At 37.3% G+C, this 13,281-nt stretch overlaps 1 protein-coding gene across 4 annotated transcripts in view; it reads left to right on the top strand.

The window, feature by feature from the left end:
* Positions 1-13,281, top strand: part of LOC126353929 (uncharacterized protein C2orf42 homolog) — a 250,331-nt gene that overhangs the window by 69,167 nt on the left and 167,883 nt on the right. For all 4 annotated transcript variants that reach the window (XM_050003187.1, XM_050003188.1, XM_050003190.1 and 1 more), the window contains 2 exons: positions 7,654-7,842; positions 12,158-12,292. In XM_050003187.1, the coding sequence (XP_049859144.1) occupies positions 7,654-7,842; positions 12,158-12,292 (324 nt within the window). The remainder of the gene's footprint in view (positions 1-7,653; positions 7,843-12,157; positions 12,293-13,281) is intronic.

Here is a 13,281-nt window from a genome sequence, read left to right as displayed (position 1 = left end):
GAATGACTTGTCCTTTGACAGCTTGTTTGTGTTGACTTTGAAAAGTTATGTTACCATTTGGGTGGTCAGTGGCTTCTTCTGGCTAACTTTGTTTTCAAATAACTTCCGGGAATCCAGCCATAACACTTTCAGCGACCGCCGATTTTTTGGCGTGAGAACACCCCGCCATTTTCAAGGCAAACTGCAATGGACAGGCGGCGTACATGCAAATTTAAAGCCTCGGTTCTTGGACTGAAGCAGGAAAGATAACACACACACACTGAAAACTAGTGCCACTAAAGATGACAAAAGTCAGAGCTATCGATAGTGAGAGTATGAATTCGCAGATGAGGTAGCATTGACGTTGTCCCTCTGTTTTTTGACAAGGCAGAGAGCCGAATTCCAGACTGAGTTTCAACAGAAACCTCCATCCCTGTTAACAAGGTTGCTCGCTAATTTAATCTCAACTGTCTCCCTAATAACACTGTCCCAATAGCTGGACGTACATGCTAATATCTTGGTGTTATTATATAACATGGAGTGACTAGTATCCAAGCAATGTTCGGCAATAGCAGATCTACTTGGCTGCTGTAATTGTGTGTGCCGCTTATGCTCAGTACATCGGTGCTCCACGGTCCTGATAGTTTAACCAATATATTCCATGCCGCAGCTACAAGAAATACGATATACACCCGCCTTACGCAGTCCAAGATCATCCTTAACGGAACTCGAAAGTGCTCTAATTTTAGATGGAGGTTGGAAAACACATTTCACATTGTATTTCCGTAAAATACGACCGATCCTGTTGGGCGTGTTTCCTACGTAAGGCAAAAAGGCAGTAGACTTAGGTGTTGACTCAGAATTATCATCAATCACCCGATGTACAGTTGGTCGAAAGCGCAACGCAAGTTCAATCTGTCTATCACTATAACCATTTTGACGAAATGTAACTTCAAGATGGGACAGCTCAGCTGGCAAAGTCTCAGTGTCAGAAATGACATGTGCCCTGTGTACCAAGGTACAAAGTATCCCTTCACGCTGAGCCGGATGGTGACAACTATTACTCTGTAGGTACAAGTTGGTGTGAGTATGTTTGCTGTAGACTGCGTGTCCCAATGATCCATCATCCTTCCTCCTAACCAACACGTCAAAAAAGGGAAGGCAACCATCCTCTTCCACCTCCATCGGTTGCCTTCTAGTCAAGTTGTGCCACAAGCTTCTCTTCTCCCCAGTCCTATTCAATACCCCCTCATTAGTTATGTGATCTACCCATCTAATATTCAGCATTCTTCTGTAGCACCACATTTCGAAAGCTTCTATTCTCTTCTTGTCCAAACTATTTATCGTCCATGTTCCACCTCCATACATGACTACACTCCATACAAATACTTTCAGAAACGACTTCCTGACATTTAAATCTATACTCGATGTTAACACATTTTTCTTCTTCAGAAACGCTTTCCTTACCATTGCCAGTCTACATCTTATATCGTCTCTGCTTCGGCCATCATCAGTTATTTTGCTCCCAAAATAGCAAAACTCCTTTACTGCTTTAAGTGTCTCATTTCCTAATCTAATTCCCTCAGCGTCACCCGACTTAATTCAACTACTTTCCATTATCCTCATTTGCTTTTGTTGATGTTCATCTTATATCCTCCTTTCAAGACACTGTCCATTCCGTTCAACTGCTCTTCCAAGTCCTTTGCTGTCTCTGACAGAATTACAATGTCATCGGCGAACCTCAAAGTTTTTATTTCTTCTCCATGGACTTTAATACCTACTCCAAATTTTTCTTTTGTTTCCTTCACTGCTTGCTCAATATACAGATTGAATAACATCGGGGATAGACTACAGCCCTGTCTCACTCCCTTCCCAACCACTGCTTCCCTTTCATGTCCCTCGACTCTTATAACTGCCATCTGGTTTCTGTACAAATTGTAAATAGCCTTTTGCTCCCTGTGTTTTACCCCTGCCACCTTCAGAATTTGATAGAGAGTATGCCACTCAGCATTGTCAAAAGCTTTCTCTAAGTCTACAAAGGCTAGAAATGTGGGTTTGCCTTTCCTTAATCTAGCTTCTAAGATAAGTCGTAGTGTCAGTATTGCCTCGGACGTTCCAATATTTCTATGGAATACAAACTGATCTTCACTGAGGTGGGCGTCTACTAGTTTTTCCATTCGTCTGTAAAGAATTCGCGTTAGTATTTTGCAGCTGTGGCTTATTAAACTGATTGTCAGTAATTTTCACATCTGTCAACATGTGCATTTATATAAAGGTATTCTAGAAATTATAAGAAAGAAATATCTGCCCTGTTAATATAAATATGGAATAATTTCATGTAATAAAATACAATCTGTTTTGTGGGTACACAGAAATGAGATGTTTCTTTTTAAAAACTGAATTCAACTGTCTGTTGCTTCAGTCTGCAGTGGTGTTGAAGCACAGAGTTTTGTGTGGGATTAAGTCTACAGCTAATATCATCGTATGACTCAGTGTTACCTGCAGAGATATATCTTGTAATCGTACCCAGGTCTTTATTTTGTGAAGGATCAGGCTCTTAATTCACATTCCATCTCTGCTTTGTTTGTAGCAACTGTTATCTTTTGCATTGTCTCCTATTATCTCATCTGTGTTCTGTGTTCAGTACGTAAGATGATATAACACTAACATTGACTGATGTTATAAAAAAGGAAATGGGGAGAGGCAAACAAACACAGAATAATATATTTATAAGGGAGGGGAATAAGTTAATAAATGATCCACAACACTTATCCAACTAAGTACATGAGCATTTTTGAAGTATTGCAAAAAAAAAAAAATCCCCCAAAACAAATACAACAGCTGTAAATAATGTTGCACTAACTACAATGATGTTACTTCCAACCACAGAGAAAAAAGTGAATAAAACTGTTCAAAAACTAAAAAAATGAAAAGTCAGTAGGCTTAGATGAAGTACTAATGTGTGTACTGAAACAATGCACAGGGATTATACAAGGATCCTTAACAAATATGATAAATGAATCCTTCACATAAGGGACATTTCCAGAGCAGTTAAAACAGTCAAGAGTTGTACCTTTGCTTAAGAAAGGTAATGCAGAAGACATAGAAAATTACTGGCCTATTTCCCTGCTGCCACCATTCTCAAAAATAATAGAAGCAATTATGAAAGACAGATTAATGAATTACCGGAATCAAAACAATCTTTTAAGCGAATCACAGTTTGGTTTCCGAAGTGGCAAAAATATGGAGTCAGCTACAGTAGAATTCACAAAAGTTGTACTTGATGCTCTTAATAAAGATGAGTGTGTCACACACGTATTTTTGGATCTTTCTAAGGCCTTTGAGACAGTCGACCACAAGATACTATTAAATAAATTAGAAGCATTGGGAATAAGAGGGGTAGCTAATGACTGGTTTCGATCATACCTAGCAGATAGGGCACAAAGAGTAGAGATAACATACACGTCAAATAGATCTAAACATTTACCAGAACCAAAATACATTAATATAGGGGTACTGCATGGTAGCATTTTAGGACCAATACTATTCCTGATATACATCAATGACTTTCCCAGTAGTGCTACTCATGGTGAAAAAATTCTCTTCGCTGATGATGACAGCATTATTATATCTAGAAATACTTACCCCCAAGCTATGCATATCACAATACTAACATCTCTTCCTCTTTCTGAGCTCAACATCTCACTCATTATAGAGGGATGCTGACTCAGTTTTTCGGGATAGCAAATGGGAAGTTGCGGTACAGAAAATGGCCCAGAGATCACCAGAGAGAGAGAGAGAGAGAGAGAGAGAGAGAGAGAGAGAGAGAGAGTAGTGAGTGAAGTGTTATGAAACAATGTGAGTACAGTGTGTGCAGTGACTGATAATGAGATATGAGTGAACACTGTGGCATTACACTATTTAATAAGTTATCTGTAGAAAAAAAAAGTATATCAGGAGAAAATCTAATGATTGTCTCTAACTCTCTAACTGGAAGTCTGTAATTGTATGTGTATACGAATTAGCTTTATTTTAAATTGGTCTAAACTTGTAAATATTTTGACATTTCCTAAATCCTTGTGAAAAGGTATTGACGAATGAATAAAGTTGCTTCTACTACTACAACTGAAACAAAGTCTTGAAAGTGGACACTGCTAAGTTTTTTGTGATCTTCCTGCCAGTCTTTGTCATCAGGATTGCTACCATTGACATTCACCTTTCAGAATTTGATGACAAAAATTTTATCCTGTCAGCTGTGCACGTTACAAAAACATTTTCCCATGAATTATGAAAGTGGTGAAGCAATATTATCAAAAGCATCTTGTTCATTAGTATCTGCAACACATTAACATGCCAGAATCTGCGAAGCCTCTAACTGTGCTGGATGCTTAGAATTTCATGGGATGAAGTTTGCTTGTTATATTGGGAGGAAGGAAAGTTGCTTAAAAGTTCTACAGGAAAATGGCTTTTCCTTTTTTGTGGTCAGCATAGTTACCTGCAATAAACACAATTTTGTGGCTTGCTTTGATCTTTGTGAACAAACACTTTCACCTTTGTGACTAATTGTATCCTTATCATCCCGGCTCATCATTTGTTTGTTATCTCACATGACAGCTTATACTTGTTGTACATCCCAAAGCACATGAATAATCTTTGTTGAGGTTAATTTACTACACAGAAAATAATTGTCTTTCATTTGTTTTGCACAAGTAAATGGGTCTGCATGCTATATGTGTACCTGCTTAATAAGAAAAAGAGGCATTTCATAATGTTTTTGCACAGATAATAAATAAATAAAAAGTCTCAGGTGACTTTGCTGTGTGAGGAGGTATGTGGTTGGCAGCTAGAAGTCAGGAAAGTGGTTGGGATGGAGTTTTCCCACATCCATCTGCTAACAAAAGCCCACAATTTCCCCTGTACTAGTTGATAAGTAATCCATCATCAGCTGACAAGCTTGTGTGAGTCTACTGGACCTTCAGAAGAAATGTCACTGTCAGAGGGCAACACATCTCACACAGCAGAGAAGTGCTTTAAACATGTGATGCCTTGTATAGTTTCTTAGGAAAGCTTTGGAGAAGCTTCAATGAAGGAGCATTTTACATGGGAACACATTTTAGACAGGAGTATAACACAAAGGACAGGAATGTTATCGTGACAAGATTTTGCTCTATCAGTATTCAGTTACCCAACATTGTAACCAGCTTATTTTGTTTTATTTCGTGTCATGTCTTGAATAGAAATTCAGCACTTGGAGAAATGACACGTTTATAGAATCTCCACTTCTCTTTGTAAAGTATCCATGTATGCTCAGACTGAGTTGACATTCTTGTGAGAACTGTTCGAAAAGGATTAATACAAAATAGGTTTATCTCCTCATTACAATTTGTGGGGATGCTAATTGTTCTTGTTTACTGCAGTTTGGTAAGATTTTTGTGAGGTAGAAATGTGAATGTGTCATTATGGGGTAACTTGCGACGCAGTGATTGAGCTTATATGTTGTGCACTATGCAATAAAGATTAATCAAGCTGTCTTTGGGCACATTAATACACCACCCTATCATATATATATCCACTGATCAAAATGAACCAACTTTTTTTATTAGATAATCAATCTTCAAAGGTAGACACACAACACATTGTCAAGTTTACTCAGAGATTCCATAGATTCCATCCTTAGTTGTTGGCATAGGTCCAAATTTCCTCAAAGGCTGGTGTTGTAAATGTTTTGGAAGGATTCATTTTGCAAAGCTTGAACATGTTTTTATTGTTAACATTCCAGTAAGAAGTATGCTGCCATCACATGTGAACTGATAAAATAATCGTATCACAAATCATCTTCATACTTATAAAATAGTGTATACTGTGAGGATTAAAAATATAGGACTGTCAGGAAGCTTGAGGAACTATCAGATTCAAGCTATGCAGTTCCTCTAATATCTACTTAATGAAGTATTACACTTCTTGGTAGTCTTTTCTGCCAGTTAGACATTACAAAATTAAAGAACCTTGTTTGCTGCTATGCCCCAGTGCAATCTGCACAACTACGCAGATTTGCTCAGTGAAGTGGCCGATCAAAGTATCCTTAACAGTGTGCTATAACTCTAAATAAACGGCAGGAGGTGCAAAGTTCTGGGGTAAACAGTGTGATACTGTAGGCTATGTAGATAATCTGCAACAAAATCTAACTTTACATCTGATGCTCCAGAATTTGACCTAACCTCATCATTAGAAAGTGGCCATTGAGTGGTAGAAGTTGTAGAGGACAATAAACTCATTCGGTTAGGGTGTAACTAGTGTGTTTTACATATCACATTAAAGGCAAATAGTTTTATTTCTACATGTCACAAAACTCAGTCACATTTATCTGATTAGTTTCAGAAAAATACTGTGATTATAAAATAAGGTGAATGTTTGATTGTACTATGTAATGTACTTTAGTGATCATGTATCTCTTTCTTTCTTTACTGTAATGTCTTGTTTTGAATCAGTGACAACCTCCCGTACTGTAACAAAATTTAGAGTATACTAAGTGTCTCCAGATTAACATAGGTCAGATTTGCAGAGACCAGTTATCTGTTTCCTTGAGTTTACCTCTTCCTTAGTAAGACACTTAATCTTTATGTTCCAACTTAATTTTAATAAATATGTTGTGGTGTCATGATTCAACACAGAAAAATAATTCAACCAAGGCAACTGTATCATAAATAATACTCGTGCTTTTGTAACACTTACATTTCATTTTAGTAAAATCTTGAATGATGAACTTAATTTCTTTTCCCAGAATAAGGTTAAGCTGAAGAGGTGGAGGGGGGGGGGGGGGGGGAGTTAAACAAATTCAAGAAATTACCATCAGTAATTCACAGATATTATTTCGATTTTAACATAAAAAGAGAAATGCCATGTTGAAGTTGATAGAGAGTTAATCTTGCTGCTAGATTCTGACTGCACTCCCACAGGGGTAATATTTCTTCATTCATTATAGTTCCCAGAAAGGTTGCTCTGCTATTGTTACTATGCAAATGTGTGCATGTATATGAAACAAAATACATAGAATGGAAATTTCTGTTGGCAAAGACACAAAGTACATGTTATTTAGCAGAGAGCTTTGCACCCATATATACAAAGGTTCCATCCCATATGGAATAGGTTGCCTGTTTTGCTCTCGTGGTAAGTAGCTGTGTGATACTGTGTAATTTACAGGACATGAATTTAATTCCAACTTGCTATCACCACACTTTATATGTTTACCCTTTGAATGAAGGGGATAATATGATGATTACTCTTTTGGTACACATTTAACGAACATTTTGGATCTTTGAACCAGATGGAAACAGAATGGCGTTCTAATGTAGGGGTGGGGTCACTGTTCTTTTTGAAGCTAAGATTATGAGTAGGAAATTATATCTTGCCATTCAGGAAGTTGATGTTGTGGGGTGAGATAGAGCATTGCAATCAATGTTGCTGGATCAAGGTAATGGGGAGAATGTAGTGTTGAGAAAAAAGAGGAGGAGAGACGTAAAATAGTAACTTGGGGTTGAGTAATTTGAGAAAAATGAGGAAGAGTATTCATTGAGTAGTAAGTGTTTCAAACTATCTTATTGAGCCCTTTCTCCTTTGAAAATTTGTCACCTACCATCAAGAATAATCTAAAGACAGTTCGTTCTGTTTTTCCAGGTTTATTCAGTGCGAGTTCGGGACAAAGGACCTGACTATCGTGGATTTGTTCAGCTCCCTGTTGTGCAGCATGCAACAGAAACAGATTCAAGTTTAGAAAATGAAGTGAACTTGATTACACAGACATCTGCTTTGTGTTTTGTTGACACTTGTCAGAGATCATTTGATGCCAGTGTCCTCAAGTGTCATGTAAGCTGTTATTTGTTCTTGATTTTATGATTTATGTTTTAGTTCTAGAGGATAGGAAGAGGACAACTGACGACAGTTATAAATTCGGACAACAACACTAACAGAACTCAGCACTCCTTTTGATAAAGACTAGCTAAAAAACAATTTCCAGCTGCCATGATCTGTTTCATGCAATGTATGCAAACTATTTTACATAAATGCAAAGTTGGTCTCCTGATTAAAGACAAGGCTGGTTTCTTCTGAGAATCAGATCAGGTTGAAGAAAGTGCACCTTACTTACCCTGGTTGATTTTATGTTGACGGGATTGTCAAAGAAAAATATATTAAATAAATTTGTTGTTTGCAAATGGTGAAACACTAAAGTAAACCTTTGATGTGTGTGCTGTCTACTAAGAAGTTTCTACTTAGAACTTGTCTGTCGCAGAGTAACTTGTATGGGCTGATAAATGATTAAAATACAACTTATAGCTTGCAGTAACAATGAGTGTGTTGTAACAAGTAATTTTAACTGGCAACAGATTCAACAATTAACATTTCTGTGTCATAACAAAGAACTGTCATTTTATTATTGTACATTATTTTGACAACTTCCCTTGTTGTCAGATACCAAGGGGGGGGGGGGGGGGGGGGAACTTATGGGTAAGGCAAATGCTAAGACAAAACCATTTACCAAAAACGACCTTAATCTTAATAGGCACTTACCTGTGAGCGGACAAAAACCATTGATATATTTTGTGGCTTGATTTAAGCAAATGAAGTGCCAAATCCCACACTTTAGTTAAACTAAAGTCTCTATCTCTATTGATTAAATCATCCGTCACTCCAGTTTCAATTGCCTCCTTCATTACACTGTCCCAGAAATTAATTGCTTGTACCACAATACCAACATCTTTGCATTTTATTTCTTGTTGTATTGTGGTACAATATGCAATGTGTGGTTTTCATGAGCAGTAAAATGGGCAGAAATGATGTTTATATTGATCTCCATTCCAATATTCTGTACAGCTTCCAGAACTCTCGGAACCGAGGTGATGCAAAACAGTGTGTGTGTGTGTGTGTGTGTGTGTGTGTGTGTGTGTGTGTGTGTGTGAGAGAGAGAGAGAGAGAGAGAGAGAGAGAGAGAGAGAGAGAGAGATTCCACTCTTTTATTAGCCTATCTCCTCTTTTCTACTCTGTGTCTGTCCATCTTCCCCTCTCCCCTTCTCTCTTCATGTTATCACCGCCACCTCATTAGGAGGCTGGTGGTTCTTACCCACAACATTTCTTTCCAGGTCATAAATAACATGTGTATCAAATTTTGTTGAAATCATTCCAGGGATTTAGGATGAGCTTGTTACCTGTGGCTTTGCCTTATACACCCGTCAAATATATTCCACTTGTATTTAACATATTTCACATTTATTTGTACACATATCTCACCTATAACTCGAATTTTGCTCTGCAGTTTCATTTTCATACAGCTCAATGACTATGACGTTGTATTTCCTGAGCTACATGCTGATGCTGAACAGTGCCATAATTTTGCTCGTACATTCAGTATGAATACTGCGAGTAAAATTTGTTGTGAACACATCTGGTAGTAAAGAAGTGATCAATTAAAACATTATGCCTGATGTGGCAGTTTTATTCCATGAACAGTGAACATTTACTAAGTGATAAACTTTTTTTCCTTTCATCATTTTATGGGGGTTGTCATTGAGAAAAAGTTTTATAAAGTTTTGATCATGTGTAAAGTTTGTTGCAAGTCACTAAGCATTCTCATTCTCAAATACTGGATGAATAAAGTGTGGGTGCTTGTGCATTGTGGACTACACTTCTTTTTCACCCCCACCTCCTTGGATAGGTATATGTACTATAAGTATATAGGTATATGTACTATAAGTATGCACTTTTAACCATATGAATACCATTGTGTTGCACATGGTCCTCTCAAGTTTACGTTACATAGAATGAAGTATCACGATCGATAATGTACACTGTGTGTGACATTGTTAACTCTGCCGTGCATTGAGTGACTTCAGCCTGCTTATGAAAAACACCCATTTACTCCTGTCATTAATAACAATCATTGACTCTGTTAGCATCAAAAGTGAAACATTTCTAAAAGAATATTATTTTTAATCGTTTTCTGTGCCATCATATGACATCATATTGTTTAGTGAATTGTATTATATCTCTGTATGTGCTTGAAAGTGGTACCAGAGCTAAAATTGTAATAGTACAGTAAAATGAGATGAATGAAGAAACATAACTAAGAGCAAAAGGTGTCATTTAAAGAATTTATGGACTGTTACAAGAAGTTAATCTTCTCAGAAATGGCACCAGCAAATGAAAGACACACAATTCTGTCATCCTTATTCACGTCAGTTCCCTATGTGTGTGGTTAGGGGCTGCCCCTGGACACCCTATCTGTTTTGTTTGTAATATTTCCCATAAAAGAGAAAGTAATTTGACAAGAGGATCTGCCAAAAAAGCTGTGTAAAGTCTGTGTTAAGCTTTTTGCCAAAAAATTTCAGTGGTGTTTGAGTAGAGTTGTAATTTTGATGTGGTTCCTCTCTTCACCCATTTCCACTCAAACAATCATTGGGATTGGTTGGTGCTAAGTTTGGTACATACTTCACAGAGCTCTTTTGGCATGTCTTCTTGTCAACTCAATTTTTTCTTAGACAGAAAATATTATCAACAAAGAGACAAAGTAACCATTGGCAGGTTGTTTTCACAAGTAGTTGCCATCTCATACATGGAGATTTAGAGGCCAGAGCGCTAAAATCTGCTGAATGTAAGCAAACATGTATCTTATCAGAACGTTGATGACACGTTTGCATTATGGCCACATGGGATAGAGTAACTTCACAAATCCCTATACTGTTTCAGCTCATATCTATACACTATAAAATTTTCAGTGAAACTAGAAGGAGATGAACAGCTTACCATTTCTTCATATTTTGACTAAGAGAAGAGCAGATGGACTCATGGGGTACAGTGTCTGCAGGAAGTCTGGACTTACTGATCACTATCTGCTTGCCACGAGCCATCATCAACCACCACAGAGATTTGCTGTTCATAGAACACTGATCCACAGATCACACATTGTCTGATGACGAAAACTCACTGAAGAACTGAGACACCAAGGGAAGTTTTAAAGAAGAACGGCCACTCAGAACAACAGAACACTGTCTGCAGACAGGACCAAGATGAATGAAGAAACAGCAAGAATCACATACCTTCCATATGCTAGCACCATTGCTGGGAAGTTTGGGAGAATTCTTTGAACGTATTTTACGTGTTGTTGTAGCCTGTCTTTTGGTTTTAAATTTCTGTTGATTGTTTTATTGTTTAGCACTGCCAGGACACAATTGTGAGGGTGGCATGTAGTGTGTACTGTTTGCAGTTTGGTTGGAGTCCAAACACCAAGCAACAAACTCTGCACTCAATACTTTATGAAGACAGTTGGAGAAGTTGTTGAAATATAGTGCAAAGATAGAATGACAATTAGGGAACATACTCAAATCCATAAAGAAAGCTTGAAGGATATCATACCACATTATGCTCTTGGATGACATGCGGTGCCTGGTCATTGACAACACATGTGCAGGATTTTGTCCTTCACATAGTCTTTTATATCAGATTTTCACTTGTATGTTTGGTAACATTTATTCCACTTGGTTTTCATCAAATTAAATTGGCTCTGAATTTTTGAAAGATACAAACTTCATATTGTCAACAAAACAAAATGCTTCCTTCTTATTCACTGTGAAAGCAACAAACAGTGTGGGTCGAATTTGCTCTGGTAGCATTGTAAGCTTCTGGGTGCCGAATATGCCATTTGTGTACAAGGAAAATTTTGCACGTACCCATCCTAACTTTTGTCTCGAGCGGTAACACACACACACACACACACACACACACACACACACACACACACACACACACACAATGTGGCAATAGACTATGGTAAGTGAATAAAAGGGGGTATTTTATATTGTATAGGATAACAATTGCAACACACTGAAAAAAGGTAACTTCTTGCAAAATGCATAGGGAAATGAGCTGTTATTAAATACAACAGATCAAAAACACAGAGTACAGAGTACAAAGTACAGAATGAAACAAAGAGTGTTTGCAGTAATAAATTTTATCGAATATCTTAGTTAATGGAACTGTTATTGCACATATAGATTAAGTAAGTTGTTGATTTAAATCTTCTATAGAAAGTTCATAATCAAATTTGTATAGAGCATCTAATTGTACCAGGCAGTTCATTGTCATTCCTTTTATGTAAATTATGGATTTTGATTGCCTTTTTTTTATTCAGGAAAAGTCTGACACCGTGACATTAACAACATGTCAGCACATCCGTGCTGCAATGCGTTGTTTCACTGAAGCTGTCCCTCTAACTTTGAAGGATTCTGTTCTGGCAGCACTGAATATCAGCAACGAAATAAAAGAGGTCAGTACAGGTTTATAAGTCAGTGAGATTTATATGTATTGCTGTAATGAAACAATTGAGGCAAATGATCTTTAGCAAATGAAGTGGTCTTGCTTTCAGCTGTTAGTGGTTTATTTTACAATTATGATTTTGGCATTATGCCATTTTCTTGCTTCTACAAAAATAATGCAACATAATGAGAATAATGTAAAGGGGGAATAAAAGTACGTACAACCAGTTTTGCAGTTTGTTGACATTCATACATGTACAAGATTTTGGTATATAGGTTTATGTTAGGCAGAGAAAGTTCATATTCTCTTCTTATTTTTACTGTTTATCATTCCTGTTGAACTTCCGTGTAAGGCTACACTGCTGACATACACTTCCAGAAAAGACTTCCAGACACTCCGATTTGTATTTGGGTCCATGTTGTAAAATACTTTCTGTAAGCAATGCTATGCAATGCAATGAACTTAGGTTTTACTTTTTCCAGCCTCTCTTCTAAGATAAGTCATAGAGTTAGTATTGCTTTGTGTGCCAACATTTCTCCAACGTGAACAGATCAGTCCAGATCGCCCTAGTAGGCCTAAGAAAAGAACTGACAAAGGATGCCACATAGTAAAGCGTACCACAGAAACCAATTTTTGCTTAAAAACACAGGAATTTCATGAGTGTGCTGCTACCCAGAAGCCACTGGTCATGACAACAAATAAGGGTTCACTGTTTAGTACACTGCAAACAGTGCCATCATTGGTCAGTGGAGCAATAAAGAAGATTTAATGGAATGAAGAGTCACAATAGAGGCTTCTAGGCCTAGTGAATGATATTTATTTGTCCGTCAGTGAAATTTGGTAGAAATGTGCATCATTTTAGACTCCTCCTCTTGGTTTGTGTGACAGAATGATTTCAGAAGATTATGAGTGATTGTAGCATGCTTTCCATATTGTGGAAACAGTTTGTTAAATGACATGATATAATAATACAAACATTCCTTCCTCTAAATTGCTGGT

Source organism: Schistocerca gregaria, chromosome 3, assembly GCF_023897955.1.
Source record: "Schistocerca gregaria isolate iqSchGreg1 chromosome 3, iqSchGreg1.2, whole genome shotgun sequence".
Taxonomy (NCBI): domain Eukaryota; kingdom Metazoa; phylum Arthropoda; class Insecta; order Orthoptera; family Acrididae; genus Schistocerca; species Schistocerca gregaria.
The sequence above is the reverse complement of the archived record's forward strand: the minus strand, read 5'-3'. Positions and strand labels throughout refer to the sequence as shown.